Here is a 19,180-nt window from a genome sequence, read left to right on the forward strand (position 1 = left end):
TCCCTGACACCTGCAGTCAGCAACTCCAGGAAGCACGAGAACTATTAATCAGAGGGGAAGCAGCTTTCATTGGCAGTCAGGCTGCATTGATGTTGTTCTTGGCATGGCCTAAGGGATCCTAAAGGGGGACAAAATTGGTCAAGGTCCCTTCCCCTGCTGTGACAGCGTGAATTGGCTGCAGTGTAAATGCAAAACTGAAGAATATGGTTTAGTAATTGGACAGGTATAGTTGGACTCAATGATTTGAAAGGTCTTTTCCAACCAAACGATTCTATGAAAACACAGCCTCCTGCTCTGGTAACAAAAGATGGGAAGGCATCACCAGCTTCCTGCTCAAAGCCTTGGTGCTCGCAGGCACTTCCAGAGCCTGCCTTTATTGTGTCACTTAAAAAAAAAATAAAATAAAGAAAAAGAGGGGGAGGATAAGAAAAGCAAATCTACTGATGAGAGGAAAAGTGTTTCATGCATGCAGAGGCTGTGCAACTGTTCCACTGCAACAAGGAAAAACTCAAGGTTACGGCAGTGTGTGCTTTCCTCTCATTCTTTCCTCCTTTCCTGTGTCCCTGCCTGTGGCAGAGGGTTGGAATTAGATGATCTTTAAGGTCCCTTCCAACCCAAACTATTCTATGATTCTATTATTCTCCATGAGCCTCTGGGCTCAGGAGTGCTCCGAGCATCCCAGACTGCAGCCACTGCAGCCACCTGTGTGACATGATCTAATATCCCCCACCACGGTACCTTCAGCCTCACAGGGACAGTGCAAATGAGCTTAGCGTCCTTTCCCCAGCCTCAGCGGTGCCGGGAAGCTGTAGTGGGTTTATAATCCCATTAACACATCCACTGCTAGGAGAGGCCGGAGGGGACCATACCCCATCCCCACCTTCCAGGGAGCTGAGGTGTGGTGGGATGCAGGTGGCAAAGCTGAGCTGACCAAGCAGTGAAGCCTGACAAACATCCCAGCCTGGAACAGAAACATGGAAACAGCCGAGGGGGTTCCAGCAAATTCCTTGCAGTGAACTTTTGCTTTTACAAAGCCAATTAAATTTCTTCAGCTAACACATTTACAGGTGGCAAAATAGGTCACCAAACAGCATGTAGTTGCAGTCCTTACCTAATGGTGTGATCAGCCCTCAAAAGCTACGGCTCCTACCCCATCCTTTTGTTCTCTTTCCCTTATTTTCATAACTTTTCAGACCAGCAGCAAGAGGCCTCTGCCTGCCCCCAGGCTGCCAGGCCCTTGGTGGGAAGTGGATGCTGATGTTTTCCTAAGTTTTCCAGGGCTCCCCATTGCACTAGGGACATTTTTAGTGTGTTATGGAGACTGTTTTTTTTTTCCCAGGGGAGCCTTGCAAGGGGAGTGGGCTGGAAATTTCCTCACCTATATATAACTAACCATTAATAGAACTATGCAGGAGATGCCGAATGTGACTGACTCCAAGCAGTTCTTGTTTTGTTCTGATGTACCCACTGAAAAACAGTAATAGCACCTTCTCCACAGCCTTAAGTACTGGCCGCACATTATTTATAGTGAGGGGGCACAGGCGGCATTAGTATTCTCTGAGCAGGGAACGGCAATGGACCCTAATTGACATGAAAGGCAGGATGGATGAGGCTCTGAGCAACCTCATCTAGTTGAAGGTGTCCCTGCTCACTGCAGGCGGGTTGTACTGAATGACCTTCATGGTCCCTTCCAACCCAAACCACTCTATGATTCAATGTAAAATAATGCCTCAGTGTCATGTTCTTGATTTCTTATCTTTAAAGGGAATCTGAGAGGGGGGTGGGGTCCTAACAGATCCTGTGTGGTGGTGTTGAGAATGTTGGTCTTGCTAAGCTGATGAAAAGGAATGGAGAACCTATTGGAAACCGTTTATTGCTCTGTTGGTGTATCACCGTTAATTAGCTGTTCTCAGTGTCTACACCAAGGAGAAGAAAGTCAATAAAAAGGGCTTTGCAGATGTCAAAGTAAAACCCAGACCAGGGTTACAAAGAAAAAGGGAAAATTGGGAGAAAGAAGGGTGTTGTGTTTTGGTTTTTTTTAATTATGGACCTCTGTGAAAGGATATTGAACAGCTCTGGAAGCTGCAATGTGACTCTTGAATCTTAGGCATTTGCTGTTTGGGGGAAAATTGTGCCATCCTTGTCTGATTTGCGTTGCAGATTTAACCAGGGCATGCTTGAAGTGTTTGTGGCCTGGGGTTTCATTTCATCTCTGTGTCAGATTTAGATTATTTTAAAAAAAAAAAAAAAAAAGAAAACAATGAATGCTTTCACAAAGCAATGCCTTTGGGGGGTTTTAATTGTTATTGCTACTCTTCTAGAACAGTTGCAGAAGTGCTTGTAATGGTCCTTAATTTGAACTTACAGGAAAATAGTTCAAAATTTGGGAAATGAGGCAAAAGAAACAAATACTGTCAAATGTCTGACCTGTTTCTCAGCTCTTGCTGTCAATACTGCTATCCCCAGCCCTGCTGGTTTGTGTGAGATTTAGATCAGTCATGAACATGAGATTTCATACAAAATCTATTACCATATTAAAAGGAAAAATAATCTTTTCATACTAGCTGAACTGTCCTCTTTCTATGTGAGTCTTGGACTGACCGATTGGAATCTCTGCAGTGCATCTCTTTGATTTGTCTTATGGTGGTCTCACTGTCTTTAAGCGATATTTAATTATTTTAATTGCCAGTTATCCCTAACATATAAATAATCAAACTTTAATGTACTGATGATGACAAAAAGCACAGAGCTGGCTTGGATTTACTTGGCCATTATTTGCAGAGAATCCTAAAGCAGGCTGGCGTAGGTTTGAGTGTCAATCTCTCATCAGCAAGTAACGATTTTAACTGAGGATGAGCTTTTAATATGATAGCTCTTCATGGCCAATGCCAGAAGACCCATTGATGGCATGGAGATTATCCAACCTCCTAAAATTAAGCATGAGCCAATGTACTTTGCAAATGTAGGCTTAAATGTAAATTAAGGGGTGGAAACAAAATCAGCCTTGTTTCTTCCCATTCTTTGCAAGGTGCCTCCTTTGGTCTTGAGTGGCAGAGGGCTGGAACGATGCACCTTGTACTGGTGACCATGTGCTGGGCTGGCCAAACCCGAGACAAGGGGAGCTTTGAGCATCTCATAGCCTCATTCCCACTGTGCTGGAGGGTCCCTTGTTAGGGGGGAACAGGAAGGTCAGGGTTCAAGCTGCCTCTGAAAGGTGCTGCCCAGGGAAGCTACATGATGATGGAGCCTTTAGTGGTGCCTTATTCACATCCAATAACCCTCCTTCTGATTTTACTTCTGTAATAGGGAGATATCAGACGGGCAAATATAAGACGATTTGTTTGCTCTCTGGGGAAATCACACTCCAGCAAATTCCTCTAGGCCCCATAGGATCATTGTGTTTTGGCACAAGCCTAGAAGGAGCTTCCACTCCAAGGACTTAAAGCAAGAGAGTAAATAAGGTTGAAAGCACATGAAACCCTTAGGCTCTTCTGGCAGACTGTGGATTTTGCAATGTTGACTGTTGCCTAAGAGCTCCTAAGTTATTCCTTCAGAATAAATGCTACTTTGTGGGGCTGCTTCTCCTTCCCTGTCCCCCTCCACTTTGCTCAGTTACTAAATATTTACAATGAACATGATGTTCCGCTTGCTTGAGGCTCTCCTGCTTTGCTGCTCCTGCCATGGATTGCTGTGATTTTTCAAAGTTCTCACATAATTTGCAGCCTTGGTTCTGACAACTAATTACAGAAACGGGGGCCTGACAGTGCCTGTGTTTCACAACTAGCTGAACCCACCACGATCTCACTAATTGTGGGCTGAGCAGGAACTGCTTCAATGAGGCTGGAAATGATGTTTGGAGGGCAAGACTCTAACCAGATTAAACTGGCACGGTCCTCCGAGCCTAGGTGACTTCAAAAGGTGTTTCTGTACAGATAGGGATGGTCTGATGGAATGTTTTATCCTTTTCCTTAGGGGAAGACATTTCCTGCACGTTATATAAAATGATTATTTTCATGCATTTTTCTCCTTGTTAATCCAGTTAGTTGAAAGTGTTAGAAGTCCATTACAGATGATAACTTTAAGAAAATAGGGTTTTATCCAGACGGCTGCTCTTATGCTGATTTATTTTGTTTTATGTGTGTGTTTTGTAAGACACGCTCTGAGCACAAACTTGCTCCCAGGAGTGCAGCTTCACAGCCAGGCTGGTTTTTCCGAGACAAGCAGAGAAAGAACCAAGTCCTTAAAGTGTCCAGAAGCCCCTGGGGAACAGTTGTGCTTTGCTAGCATGGGTTGCTCTTTATATTGGGCAGGGCAGTGTTTAAAAGAGAGTAAAGCTGGAGAGCTGCCTCGGCTGCGATGGTGGCAGAGATGTGCCGTGCCAGGGCAGAGCGCTGCTGCTCACCCACCAGTGGGGACAGAGGAAGGGGCTTCCCCCAGCCACAGCCAAGGGTGCAAGGGTGTGTATTTTGGAAAGGGGATGGCTGGGTTGTCATTCTCCAAATCTCTGTATTTACCAGGGCCTGAAATTATGGGGGTTGGCTCCTTTCTTTCCCCTTCGCCCCGTCTCCTGACCTAGCACACTGACCCTTGTATCTCTTGGTCCCATCGCATCTGGCCTCTACATCTGCCCTATCCCAATACCTGCTGCCTCAGTTTCTCCTCTCTCCCTACATCTGTAGTTTGGCTTGATACCTCCAAAGGATGGAAGCAGTTTGTTACGATGTTCCCACAGCTCCTGGCACAGCAGGACGTTGGTCTCAAACTTGACCCCAAGTGGCACCAATGAGAGACACCAACATGAGCCATTCACTCACTCGGGCTGCTGGGAGGAGGGCTCACTTCCTCCAGATGCAGATTAATTAATTTGCTGAAGTGCCTCATGGTTTACATGAGCTGTTATTTCTTTGAAACAGTGCATGAAGACGTGCGGGGAGGCATCCCGGTACCGCAAGGTGGTTTGCGTGGATGAGAACAAGCGGGTGCAGAACAGTGGCTACTGCGACGCCAGCAAACGCCCCCCTGAAATGGAGAGCTGCGGTCTGCCGCCCTGCGAGTACATCTGGATCACCGGCGAGTGGTCAGAGGTAAGTCCCCATCCCAGACCACGTTCTCCTCTGCTGGCTGCTGGCCTCGCTGAGACACTGCAACCCAAATCAACAGTGGCAGGGCAGTGCTGCATGGTTTTATTATTATTTTTTGGGTTGTTTCTTTGTGCAATTTCCTTGCTGAAGAGAAGGGAGCAGGGCTGTGGGAGAAGACCAGGATATTAAAGAGTAAACACCAGCATGCTCAGAGTCCTTGCTAATATCTAGAGGCAATTTTCTTCCAAAGCATGTGGTATCCAGCAGACACCTTCTTTGGCTTTGTGCCATTTTATCTCATTTATTTATTTGGTTTATTCCCGTCCCCTCCCAGGGAGCTCCAGGACCCAGTGAGCCGTGCAAGGGTTTAGGTGAGCGTCCTAGGAGAAAGGCAAGCCTGCCTGTGACCATGGGGACATATCCTTCCTCAGTACTGTCTTTGGCAGAGGGAGGACCCAACGTGAGTGAAGGCAGCAGGTTCCCCCTCTCAGCTAGGAGAGGGCTCAGCAAGGAAAATAGATGAGTTTTCTTCGCAGCAGGCACTGAATGCGGGAGGGTCCGGGCTAATCTCAGCCTGTTTCCTTCTTCAGCAAGTGAAGGATTACTTTCCACTTGGAAGAACAGCACAGGGAAATGACAAGGCAGCTGCTGACACAGCACTGATTAAAAAGAAGGAACAAGGAAAGGGAAAAAGGAAAACATGCCGGGACTGACAGGGAGGAGAGACAAAGCACCCAAGTTAGTGCAGGAGTGACAAATGTGGAGAGAATTTCTCCAAGCAGCCTGGTCTCCTGGGTCATCTCTTAAAAGAGAGGTGCCTGTGGAGCTGGAGCCCTGGCTGCCCCTTGCCCAGACACCCTCTACCCGCGCCCACCACCTGTGATCCCCCAGCAGCACTCGGACCCGTGAAGATGAGGAGGTGAGCAAGGGCTCACCCCAGCTCAACCTTTTGGTGAGAAGGGCAGAAGCTCTGTTTGTCCTCTAATTACAAGGAGAACCTTTCTTTTCTTCCAGTTGCTGCCAAGTACTTGCAATCATGGCCAATCCTGACCATTTTGTTTCTCTGTGCATTCCAGAGCAACACCAAAAAAATAAAAAAAAAAAGGAGAAAAAAAAAAAACAAACGCAAAACCCAAATAACAGAGACATTTCTGAGCTCCTGAGGATCTTCTGCTCCTTTCTTTCTTCTTGGGGAGAAAGAACTTATGCCCAGGAGCCAACCTGAAGCAGGGGGTCCTGGAGCAGCTTTAGAGGCAGCACTGGGAGGAAGGGAAGAATTGGGTGCTCAAAGACAGTATCAGGTGCCAGCCCGCTTGTAGCTGCTCACAATACCCATGGATGGCTTACATAGTTACTAGTGATCCCTCAGAGCAGCTTGCTGCATTCAAAGCTGGTAAGCCTATTTTTCCTCCCCATTTCGGGCAGCCCTCCTGAAGCATGTGGTGCTAACAGGAGCTTCCTCTGCCTGCAGTGCTCCGTCACGTGCGGGAAGGGATACAGGCAACGCCTGGTGTCGTGTAGCGAGATTTACACCGGGAAGGACCACTACGAGTATGGGTACCAGAACACGGTCAACTGTCCTGGCACGCAGCCACCCAACATCCAACCCTGCTACCTTGGGGAGTGCCCCGTCTCAGCATCCTGGCGTGTCGGCAACTGGGGAAGCGTAAGTTTGGCAAGCTTCTTTTCTTAACTGAAAAAATCAGAACAAAAGTTTCTGTTCCAATAGGGGACACCAGTCCTAAGTTTTGGCAGGGGAATGTTTAAGAGGAAATTAATGCAATTAATACCCTTGAGCGGCAGCAGCCCTGCTGTGCGTAGGGCCCCTGCTCTAGACTGAACCCCATCGTATGGGGGAGCCCCAGCAGCAATGTCATGGTCTCCGTGAAAACTTGGTTGTAGCCAAAATTTGTGGCACTGTTGAGGGTCGTAGAATCACAGAATGATTTGGGTTGGAAGGGGCCTTAAAGATCACCTAGTTTCGCCACCCCTGTCGTGGTCAGGGACACTTTCCACTGGATCAGGTTGCTCAAAGCCTCATGCTTAGTCAGAAAGTGGGGTCATTGTCAGAAAGCCCTGTGCTAAATTAGAGGGAGTGATGGATAGTTGGCAGCTGAAGGTGATCCCACTTGCCTATGTGTGTGAGCAAGACTTGAGAACCACCAGTAGGCCAAATCACCAGTGATTTTATCCTTAAAAAGATCCACCCCCCTCCCCCTTCTTACAAATGCTTCAATGGAGCAGGAGAAAGAACTTTGTCTTCTGCTAAAGTTATTTGTGTTGAGCCTTTTGTGGGGCCTGAACTACAAGATCAGATTTTAGTGAAGGTGATAACATTTCACTTCTTTGGACTTCTGACATTCTTTGAAATGTGGTGTTCCTCCCATAAATTTGATTTATTAACACAGCTCAAGAATTTGTCAAATTACAAGGGAATAAGGGTCGAGTTAAATAAAATGTAGTGGAAATTGTCACAGTAAATGGCAGAGCCATTTGAAATCTAAGTTCCTCCTGCCCCATAGGAAGCCTCAGATCCTCCCTGTGAGTCAGGGCAGAGGAGTTACAGCAAAAAGCTTAGTCTCAATTAATTGGAATTTCCCAGAGTATCAGTGCAAAATGTCCAACTCATTAATACAACTTCACTGAGAAGAGTATCCATTCCAGAGGGCAAGACCTTTCTCCTTGCTTTGGGCTGCTGAATGTCACAGTGACTACCAAGTGCCATGACCCTTTCTCATCTCTGATTTTCAAAGGGATTTAATGTAAAATACCATCACCTTTGATGGACAGAGCGAGTCCTGCTCCACTCCTTATTCAAGTTTCATGGATTTGGACCTGATAAGGGGTAAATGCCAAGTTGCAAATACCATGAGCCATTGAAGACTGTCTCCTTCATGATGTGCTCCTTTAGACTAATAATTTCTAAAGAGCATCATTGTCTTTGTGGTCTAATGTGGTACCTGTAGAAAGAGCTGAATTTAATTCCTAAGAACTGAAAGAACAAATTGTGGAGGCAGAGCAGGGTGCTCCCACCTCCCATAATCCACGCTCAGCAGCAGCCAGCCCGGATGAGCTGCTGCTCAGTAGCATCAGTAACAAATACAATTTAACCCTTAAGATTGCCCATGATTTGGGCCCTTTGAGGATGATCCAGTGTTTGAGAAGGGGTAGTCATTTTTCCAGAGGGTGAGGGGAGAAAGAGTTTGGAGGCTGTGGAGTTTTTGGTGTAGTTTGGGTAGAAAACAGCAACTCGTGTTGGTTTTGTTCAGAGGCCCATGCGAGTGACCCAAGTGTTGTCTCCCAGCCACCAGGAGAGGACTTCTACCAGTCAGGCCTCCTGGTGAACATTTCTCTTGTATGACTTTCCTAGTGTGAAAAAGAAACAATTTCACATTAGCACATGGTAGCTTGTAGTGATCTTCTTGAAATAATTAGTGATGATGATAATAATGGATTAATAATCAAAAGGTTTACTTGTTGAATTAGAATTAAGCCTGTGTTTGAATACTTCGCAGGACTGGAGCCTTTGCTGCTGTCTCTAGATACATGGCAAACGGGCCACCTCTGGTCCTCTGGGGCCCAGAAACCTTTGAGATAAAATACAACTCTGTCTTCTGTCTTGCAGTGCTCTGTCACCTGTGGAGTTGGAGTCATGCACCGGTCAGTGCAGTGTTTGACAAATGATGACCAGGTCAGCAGCTTGTGCCATGTGGATCTGAAACCTGAAGAGAGGAGGACATGTCACAACGTCCATGATTGTAAGTCTGCAGATTTGCACCTTCCTTTGCCTTTCTTGTGGCTTCAGCAGCAGTTCCCATCAAACTCCCCGAGGTGTGCAGTATTGCCAAGCACTGAGAACCATCCAGCTAAGCATTAAGGCACTTCAGGGAGACATCTTAAAAATAAACAAGGTGTTTTGCTGCATTAGAGTCTTCGCAGTGTTAGAAAAGACATTTTGATGTACAGTTGCTCAGTGACTACCAGTATTTCTGTTTTGTTTCAGGTGAATTACCAAGGAGTTGCAAAGACGTTAAAAATCTCAAAGGTGTCACTGAAGATGGCGAATATTTCCTTCAAGTCAAAGGAAAGATGTTAAAGGTGCATTTCCACAACAGATTGATAGCTAATGCATTTCTCGAAGGTGTAAGAGGACACTGTGTGTGCTCTTCACTTCCACTCTTGGATTTTCTACCTTCAGTTTTCTCAGCCACCGTGATGCCTTGATGAAATTCTGGCTTCTCTCTCTCAGGTGTACTGTTCTGGGATGCAGACTGACAGCCCAAAGGAGTATGTGACTCTTGTAAATGGGGATGCAGAGAATTTTTCAGAAGTATATGGATACAGGTAAGAAATCCTTTAATCCTGAGCTTCACAATATTTTTGTTTTCCATGGCAATATTTTCCGGTCATGAGTAGAAAGGGTTTTCTTTTGATTTAGATTGCATAACCCGACCGAATGTCCGTATAATGGAAGCAGACGAGAAGACTGCCAGTGTAGGAAAGATTACACAGCAGCTGGGTTTTCCACCTTCAGCAAAGTAAGGCTGGACCTGAACACTATGCAAATAATAAGTGAGTAAAAACAGGGCCTTGCCATTAAAAAAATGTTTATTTTACACAAATATAACTGTAACTACAAGCAAGCAGTGTTACTCTAGTGAGCAATATTCCTGAGTTCACTTGTTAAAGGCTGCTTTACACTTAGAGACTGCAACTTGAGTACATCAGAAGATGTTCATACTATTTCTCTGTAATATGGGAAGATATTAAGATAGTCTCTGGTGCACCTGCTATGCAGAATGAGTATTTGCATGCTCCCAGCAGGCCAGTGTATCTTTTGAAAGATTTTATTTTATTTGGCCTCCTGTTTTCAGCCTGGACTCGGGCACAAAGCTTAACCAGGGAGGAGCCAGACCCTATTTTACATACAGAGGTGTCAGGAGATCCCAGGGCAGGAGCTCTGCTGGGGTCAGGGATGCTGCTTTCTCTGGGCTGGGGTGGAAGAGGCTCTTGGTAGAGTCAGACCGTGGGGAAATAACTTGTGTTGAGAGTGGTAGAGCTGGAGCTGTGGATTTGCAGGGGTGGTGGGAGCTGTAGCTGTGCAGTGTAAGTGATACCCTGTCTCCCTTGTCATTCATGAGAGCTGGGAGCCATCCTGCTGCCTGAGAGCCTGCAGCATCCCATAGGGTTATAGTTTCAGTCTCCTTGACTCCAGGGATGCTATCAGTTTCCAGCAAATGTTTTAGAAATACAACATATTGTTGGGTGTTCGTTCAGTAAATAGCAGAGATTTTTTAGCAAATCAAAATCCTTCCTTGTAAAACGACTCTTTATCTGATAAGCGGTTTTATCACTTAATTCTCAAGCCGGGAGACCTCCCAGTCTATCAATCTGTAAAAGGCTACTAATAGTCTGCAAAAGCTCCTGGGTAAAGATCTCAAAGGAACCACCCTCGGGGAATTTGATACCGTCCCTTTCCATTTCAAAAGGAGCTGGGCACCTACCTCTGTCAGGCAGGAGCTATCTCACATCTCCATCTCAATGAGTCTTGGTTACTTCAGATCCCTCTGGAGCAAAATACCCCAATTCCCTTTGAAACCCCAACCCCTTGACTAGGGCAGGCAGGAGAGCACAGAGATGGTTGGCTTTGTTTAAAAGGGAGATTTAAGAAGTTCCTGAAAGTGGGGAGTTTTCTGATAGAGAAATAAAACCCAAGTCATGGGTTTGAGTTTTGTTATCTATATCGAGGCCCTAAATTAACTATGTACTTAAACCAAGCTGTAAGTGTTGGGTGTCTTGTTAAATTCAAGGCTCACGTAGCGGGAGTTGCACATGGGACGAATTGGGGGATTTAATATTAAAAATGCAGCAGATTAGGTCTTGACTATCAAGATTAATGTAGGAAACCAGCTTTAGTGGATTTAAACATTAGCAAAGAGCATATTTACATTTATTTTGTCTCTCTCTCTGCTTCTTTCTTCCCATGTTATTCACTCACTCTTCTCCACAGCGACTGATTTACAATTTGCACGGACACATGATGGACGACCTGTTCCTTATGCCACTGCCGGGGACTGCTACAGTGCAGCCAAATGCCCACAGGTATTTCACAACAGCATTTCATAGGAATCAGTGCCATTTGTTATGGTCAGACCCTCTATTAATTACTGCTGATCACATCAGCCCGACTCCAGTGAGTGCCACGTTCTCATCTCAGAGGTTGGAAACTTTTCCCTTTGTCCATGGAGAAAACACTTTCCATTTTCCATATGGGAAAATGCCAGGTTATTATTATACAGTATTGGGATATTCCCCAGGGCCTCAGATAGCAAACAGTAAAGGAGAAAAGGAAGAAGGAATAAGCTGTGGGAGAAGGATTGGGCTTTGTCTGTGTAGTTAAAGGAAGGACACTGGCCCGAGGCAGGGGTTGGTGGAAATGCTGGGCAGGGAGAGCGGTAGTGAATCAAGCCATCTGGATGCCCTGTCCCTGTGCTCTGCAGCCTCATATCTGCTGCAAATACTGCTTGCAGCGGGGTGGGAGGAGTGGCGAGATAACCCCTCTGCATGGAGGAGGTAGCAGACAGACAGCAAGACCCCTGCCAAGCCAGCTCAGGGGAGAGATGCCCAAGAAGGAGAGGGCATTTGCAGGGCAGGGACAGGTCAGGCTTTTGCTGCTGGACTGATGGACTCCGTCAGTCAGACCGCACTAGGACCCACCAGCTGCTGTCAGGCCATCCCCACACCCTGTTGCTTATTTTCACAGCAGCCCAGTGTGATCATCACTCACTCTGCTTTGGGGCTGTGAAAACACTGACAAAACAAAGGCAGTTCCTGCACTTCAGGGCAAATCCAGCCTGTCCCAGCACCACCAACGTACCCGACCACAAAGCACAGAGCTGGACACAGGCTGAGTTGCATCCTTAGTAGCTTCAGGAGGCAATGCAGGACATCCAGCCGAGTCACTTGGAAGAAATACGCTTTCTTGAAATTCTTTAGGAGAGTAATTAACACTGTGCTACAGGTGGCTTGCTCTGTGTCCCCAGCACATCTAGTTTCTGCGAGGATGAGAGACGATGAATTGGATGTTTGGGTAGTCCAAAGTATTGGGTAAACTGTATTTGCGAAGGGCATTTATTAGGGAGTTGCAGCAACAGACGCAGAAGGGGAACCTCTCCATCTCCCTCCCTCCCTACTTTCAGAGCTAACAATTTTCTGCACAGCTCAGCGGCTTAGGGATTGACTTTTTACCTCAGAAAGGCTCATGAATGTTAATATCCATCTACCTGACCCAGACAGTTTGATCCTTGCAGAAAATCAACATTCCCAAGGCAGCAAGTGCAGGAGGCAAAGCTAACAGCCATCTGGTACCGGGGGCTGGGCTGGGCTGTGGGTCAGCCTGGGGATGTGGCCACGGGACCCCTCCTTGGGTCCAGAAACAGGGCTGGGGTCTCCCATGGGATAAGGGAAAACCTGGGGGGATGCAGACAGAGCCCCCCATTCTCCATCTGTTTTGTGCATTTTGAGACATAGTAGAATGAAATTAAGGACTTCTGAAAGAAAGAGAGAAAGAGAGAAAGAGAGAAAGAGAGAAAGAAAGAAAGAAAGAAAGAAAGAAAGAAAGAAAGAAAGAAAGAAAGAAAGAAAGAAAGAAAGAAAGAAAGAAAGAAAGGAAAGAAAGAAAGATTGAAGAGTTTTGATCTTACTGAAGTCTGGAGGGAGGGCAAGCCCAGTGGAAAATGTGGAAAAGAAGCCCAAGTATGCCCTCTCCAGCTGAGCAGGGAGCAGAGGGAGCGACTGCAGCGCATCCCTGGGGTCCCTTTCCCATCAGCTGCTGGAGCACGTCAGGCTCCGCAGTTTGTCATGGAAAAGCCAAGAATGCCCTCAGCTGGCAAATCGTGAAAAAGCAGTGCAAAAGAAAGAAAAAAGCTCCTCCTTCCCTACAGCCACCAACGGGAAAGAAATTCCTAACCCGAGACGTGCTGTGATTCGGAAAAATATGTGCTAATCAGTATGAGAGTGATGGAAAAAATTGAAAACATTGCCAGCATGATCCTGTTAGAAAAGTGACAGCATGCAAAAGCACGGCGTTTTGGGATAACCAGGCTTGTCTGCTTCTTTTTTAGGGTCGCTTCAGCATAGACCTTTATGGGACAGGCCTGTCCTTAATGGGAACGGCAAAGTGGCTCTCGCAAGGGAATTATGCGGTGTCGGAAATTCAAAAATCCCCAGTAAGTTGTAATTTTAATTATGGTTACACTCGCTCATGAGAGGTTTCTAATTGTTGTCTTTTATAGCGACATCTTCCAATTGCAAACTAGCAAAAATCTAACATCTGACATTAGAAATTAAGTGTTGCCCGTGATTGTGTGTGAGGTGGGAGGACCCTAGTGGGTTTAACTTGATTTGAGTTATTGCGATTAATTAGCGAGCCTGCTTAACCATGACGCTGAAACCACTGTGTGTGCTGTGGGGCAGACATATCCTTAATTAGTTGTCTGAGATGTCCGGCACAGAGCGTGCATCACACAGCAGGCAGGAAAGGGGTATGCTGCATCAGGGCTGTGGAGTGGAGCTCAACCTGCCGGAGAGGGTCCGGGGGCCAAGTGAGTGGCCTGAGTAGGAGTTATTCCCAAAATAAGACATGGAGGATGTGGACTTTCCCAGCAAGTTGGTCTGGATTTATCTCCGTGGGGGACCCCTGCGTCAGCCGAGCTGCAGTGGGCTGGGGCTGCCCCACGGTGTGCTGAGCTCTGGGGCTCCAAGCCCTGCAGCTGCCAGTGTTCGGCTGACCTGAGGCCTCCAGGTAAGCCAGGCAGCCCTTCAAAATCACTCCACAGCCAAATCTGAACTTGTACAGCTTAATTTTCCTGCCTGTCACTGTGTTGCCTTCACACAGTTGCTTCTGTGTCATGTTCTGAAATTGGAGAAATCCACTTGGCTCTTGTTTCATATGAGTCATCCCGATTACCCCCGTTAAAACTCCTAAAGAGACCACCGTAATAATTTAACAAAAAGCAATTTGCAAAACATCCTCTCCTGTTACTGCTTTCAATCTCTGTGGCTCCGGGGAGCCCCTAGAATCCATGAGCCTCGTCAGTGTTGGGGCTCCTTTAAGAGGAGAATTATGTGCTACTGGTCCAACTGTGCTGCCACAAAGCATCCTGCAGCACAGACTCCACATCTTAGTTCTGGCAGGTGCTTAGCTATCCCTGTCCCCTGCAGAAGAAGCCCCGGCAACCGACTTTGGGGTTGCAGAGAGCAGTGACCATCACAGCTTGCAGAATTAAAACAAACTTGAAGGGACACAGGGTCTAAGACATAACTCTTACCTCTATCATCTGGTGGTATCTGTCAAACACTGTTCCAGGGGTGTAATTGCCCACAGGAGCAGAAGAAAGGCATAGTGAGGAGAGATGATAGCAGCCGGCTGCAATCACAGATCAATAGTGTCAAGGGCAGGATGGAGCTCATTTAAAAAGAAATGCTTTGTGCAAGCTTGTCCTGCACTGAAGTCCAATTTTCTGGTAATTGAGGGTTGAATTCCCCTCGAGGACTGTCTGTCCGCTGTAATGACTAAGAGGAGAAAGACTTTGCAGAGGTGGGATAAGGAAGGCCAGATGGAGGTAATAATCTCCCAACGTGGGACTGGAGCTGCCATGCTTGCTGGGGATTCCTGGAGACCCAGCCAACCCCAGGACTACCCTGTGTCTTCCTTTGTCTCTTCTGGCTTTGGAAATGCAGGGCTGACGTGTGGATAGCACTTCGGCAAGTGGCATAACTCCACTTCATTGTTTTCCCTCTTGTCTTGGCTCTGGAGTTGCTCCAGGCCTTTCCTTTCCAAAAGGATGTTCCTCAGTACTGCCTGCAAATATCCTTCCTTTGCCTTTCATGTGCTCAGGCACTACTGAGGAGCCATTAGTGTCTAGATGTGGTTTTGCTCTTGCATGATCCAAGTTTTCCACTCGTTACAGTTATTCACTGTGGGGCAAACTGGAGGAAGCAGATACCCTTGAGATATTTCTCCAAATGGCCTTCTCCTTGGGCATCTTTCAATGTAATATATCAAAACTACCCTTCCTTCATGTTCATCTGCTGACCTGGTAGCACCTTTGCATACCTTTTAATATAACAGTGCTTATTTTTTAGAGTGATTTAGGCATAATTTGTTTTCATTCCAAGACATTTTCTATTAAAAAGCCTGACTAGAATAACCCGGATCTGGCCCTTTCACAGCATGGAGTTCCTGAGCCCTTAACACAAGCTGTTATTCCTGATTTTGTCTGCAGGATGGTACCAAAGTAGTAGGAAAATGTGGCGGTTACTGTGGGAAGTGTACTCCATCATCTGGAACAGGCCTCGACATTCAGGTGTTATAGCCATGGTGAGTTCCGAGCTGCTTCTGCACAAAGGGAAATCTTCCTGAAAGCACCCTGAAGAGGTGGCTCAGGCCACACTTGCAAAAGCATTCAAGCATCGAGTGCGTCAGTGGCAGACACCCACCCCATGCAGCATCCGGGGGGAATGCTGGGATCTTGTGCTCTGTGTCCCCACTTCCCCCAGTAACCCATGAAGGTGTAACGCTGTCAACTGGAAAGGCACTTCCCACCGCACTGGCACCCACTTTGGCTCCGCTTTTGTGCCAGTTGCTCTAGTTACAGCTCCCAGCGGCACAGATGATGATCCGACTCTCATGTACGCCTTGTCTGTGTTTTCCAGGTTCTCTGAGAGCAGCCAGCGGAGATGAGACGGATGAAGGATAGTGATGCAATACCTCTGCCTTCCACTTTTTTATCTGTTTATGTGTGTATATAGATCGCATATTCTTAATGTACAGTATAATATTTATGTTTGGAATTATTTATTTTGATTTAATATTTTTGTACGTAAAATCATTATATTAAGGCTGCTTTTACTATTTTTATTTTTTATTGTTAAATCCTGCAGTCAAGCCACTGCATTTTGCGTACTCTACATTATATGTAGCATTATGACAAGTGATACTTTATTGTCACTGTATTCAGTTGTTTACTTCCAATCAGTAATTTTCCTTCAGTTACGGGCTGCTTTGGCCCTCCACGGTGCTGCACAATCTGCATAGGGGTATTTTTGGCATTTCAATCTGTCTTTATGTAAGGAAAATAGACAAGATGTGCTTAAATTTTATTTTAGGGATTAGGCCGACAGCACTCAAGGAAAACATGACAATGAATACAGTGCTAGTTGCATTAGCAATCTTTATCTTTTAGGTATGTTTTGAATTTCACATGACCTCTGTGGCCAGTGCTGAAAGCACTGGTTTGGTGCTAACGTGATATTTATTAACGCTCTGTAGTGTTAGTTAATCCAGTGCCTTTATCAGTGAAAAAGGGAAGAAAGCAGAAAAACTGGTCAGGTGTTCAAATGAATTAAGATCTACACCAGGTTTAGGAAAATTCCTGCAGATGGATCATCAGCTTGAGCCCCTTTTTCATCGGGCTCTGAAGTAAACTCACTTTTTAGAAAAACATAGATTTGTCTCCTAATTGCATGTGCCACTGTGCTTCCTGGCTCCATCTGGAAGCGGGGTATTAACTCATCCCAGACAGCCTGATCAGGCCATATGTTTCCCTGGGCTGTGCGCTGAGAAGCAATGCAGTTTATTAGGGACACTGTCACAAAACCCTAACATGAAGCCGTAGGCACCCCTGTTGTGTTATCCCCCTGCGGGGCCAGCGTGGATGGCAGGGTCTGCTCTAGGGGCCCGGGGCCAGCACCAGCGTGCCCCAACGAGCCACCCCATCCTCGTGGCCAGGGGACTCCACCGCAGGCACCTGCAGCGTTTCCTCGGCTTCCTACTCACACATAGACCATCTGCAAAGGGAGGCTTCAGCACCGGCTCTGCCTCCTTTCAACAAGATCACTTTGTACTTAGAGATAACTCTGCTCCCCCCTCCAAAAACAGGCTGCTAACGCCTACTGCTGTGTTGCTTCGGATCTTCCTGGGAAGGCATCTGCGCTCCTTGCCTATCTGCCATCCCATGAACAAGCAGACCTTTAGCATTGGCTTTCTTTCATTTTACATTGAGGAGACAGCTCCCATCGGTGCCGGACGCGGCTGTGCCATGGCTCCCACCTCTACATAGCCCACTACATTTTTTGCAGAGCTTTGTAGCCCATTGAACGGGGGTGACGTGACCGGATTCATTTTGTAGTCTATGACTATGTCCCTTATCTCTTCCGCCACAAATTCACTTAGCGATAGGAAGATGCTGCCCCACCGCCTTATATGTCAGGGCAGTCAGGAGCACAAAGTACAAGGAAAGAAAGCTTTACAGCACAAAATTACCAGCAGTTTGGCAAACTGAAAAGGCTTCTCTGCTACTTTGGATAAGTCTTGCAATTTTGGATGCAAACAGTTAACAAACCCAGGCTCGGGATCTTGCGTGAGTCTTTTGCAGAGCTCCCCAAAGGCTGAGTGATCAGCTTGTTACAAAACAGTCAGATCAATAGTGATAAATGATCCAGTCCCTGGATTCATAACCCATGTGTGTGCTGGGTTGTGTTCGACCTGCCAGCCCGACAGTTGGGCATTGACGTGTTGGTGTTAGCAGGGAGACATCTCGCCAGCGAGCAGGGCTCTGTTACAGTCCAACAGCTAAAGAAGTGGTGCTCTACGCTTATTCTGCGTGTGCCTCTGTGCTGCTCAGGTTAAAACCCATAATTTTGGGAGTTTAGGCTTAATAGTGCATAATTACATATGGTTGTATCTTAGGCTGATTTTTTTCACCTGCATTGTATGTCTATGCATAACAATAATAAATTCTACCTTTCTGAGAAAAATGCCAAAAATACCATTTCAAGAGTGAAAGGAAAGAAAAGAGGAAAAAGGGGAAGGGAAAAAGGGAAAGAGAAAGAGGAAAAAGGGAAAGGGGGAAAGGAGTAGTAATGGAATAGTGATTTTTTTTAATGATAATTGCTTATGTATAACTTCCGTAGGGGAAAAGGGAAAATTGCACTATAAACTTTAGAAAGAAACAGTGGTGCTTAGAAAGTACAGGCTTATTGTATTTTCTCTAACAAAGTGAATGGCTATTTATAAAAATAAATATTATTTTGACCTGTACACGTTCATTTCTATCAGGTAGTTTCATAGCAGCTATTAATAGAGCAAGAGAAACCTAAAACAAACAAAAAAAATTAAATAAACTATAAGGGAAAAGAATGATAGAGCATTGATCCCATGGTTCATTAATGGGCTTCATTAAATAGGAACAGACTTTGAGAACCGGGGAAATTAAAACTTTCTTGTTCAGGAAACAACTCGGGGGTTTGTATGTCAATGCCATTATATTTCTACAAACTGGGGTTTTGTTGCAAGCACTTTCCTGTACAGTGTTTCTTTTCTTTCTGCTTATACTCAAATGGAAAAGACGCGTAATACATGTCCGTATGGTCTTTCTGCATTTGCCATCACATTTCAATACCTGTGTGCTATTATAGAAGCAAAATACTTTGTACACAAGGGAATAATACATTGAATGGTAAACATTCCTTTCTGTGTTGGTGTTTTTTTCCAAGCTTTGGGTTCCTTGTTTGATTGTCCTGTGCAAAAGGAACACAAGAAGGTAATAATGTTGTTTATGTGGAGCCCTGCCGCAAGCCCACGTTGGAGTCTGTGGACCAGGGAGCATCTTGGAGAATGGCCACATCCCTACATTAGTGTCCTGCCAATCAGATAGACTAATGCTTCCCGATTTCTGTCCAGAAGAGGAGTGTCCCAAGGCACAAAACATACACCAGCAGATCTCAGAAGTGCCTGGTGACCAGCTGGTGCTGCCATCCATGCCCTGGGGACATCCCTTGCCATGGGATGATAGGGGAGTTAAGCTGTTCATTTTGCAAATGTTTTGGAAGGATGAGCTGGGATATGAGACCTGGTCCACACCACTAGCGGTGCTATTTAAAGAAATCTACACAAAAAAACAACTTATTTCTAAGTTTGAAAAAAAAAATCAAATATACAAGAAAATTCAGGTAGGAGGAATTTGGGTTAACAGCAAGCAAATATGGGGACCAGCTCGCGGGAGGGCAACCAAATGACAAACTGCAGCCAGAGTCTT

At 46.0% G+C, this 19,180-nt stretch overlaps 1 protein-coding gene across 5 annotated transcripts in view; it reads left to right on the top strand.

Moving 5' to 3' along the window:
• The window catches only part of ADAMTS9 (ADAM metallopeptidase with thrombospondin type 1 motif 9), an 85,342-nt gene extending 66,752 nt beyond the window's left edge, over positions 1 to 18,590 (top strand). For 3 of the 5 annotated variants that reach the window (XM_054076225.1, XM_054076226.1, XM_054076228.1), the window contains 10 exons: positions 4,914 to 5,084; positions 6,553 to 6,747; positions 8,707 to 8,839; positions 9,085 to 9,179; positions 9,331 to 9,425; positions 9,520 to 9,653; positions 11,092 to 11,183; positions 13,205 to 13,309; positions 15,368 to 15,462; positions 15,798 to 18,590. In XM_054076225.1, coding sequence (XP_053932200.1) covers positions 4,914 to 5,084; positions 6,553 to 6,747; positions 8,707 to 8,839; positions 9,085 to 9,179; positions 9,331 to 9,425; positions 9,520 to 9,653; positions 11,092 to 11,183; positions 13,205 to 13,309; positions 15,368 to 15,457 — 1,110 coding nt within the window. In that variant the 3' untranslated portion in view covers positions 15,458 to 15,462; positions 15,798 to 18,590. Of the gene's footprint in view, positions 1 to 4,913; positions 5,085 to 6,552; positions 6,748 to 8,706; positions 8,840 to 9,084; positions 9,180 to 9,330; positions 9,426 to 9,497; positions 9,654 to 11,091; positions 11,184 to 13,204; positions 13,310 to 15,367; positions 15,463 to 15,797 lie in introns of those variants that run through there. The other 2 variants (XR_008451610.1, XM_054076227.1) reach the window with 2 other exon arrangements.
• Positions 18,591 to 19,180: the final 590 nt, after the last annotated feature.

The sequence above is a fragment of the Cuculus canorus genome, chromosome 11 (genome assembly GCF_017976375.1).
Source record: "Cuculus canorus isolate bCucCan1 chromosome 11, bCucCan1.pri, whole genome shotgun sequence".
NCBI lineage: Eukaryota > Metazoa > Chordata > Aves > Cuculiformes > Cuculidae > Cuculus > Cuculus canorus.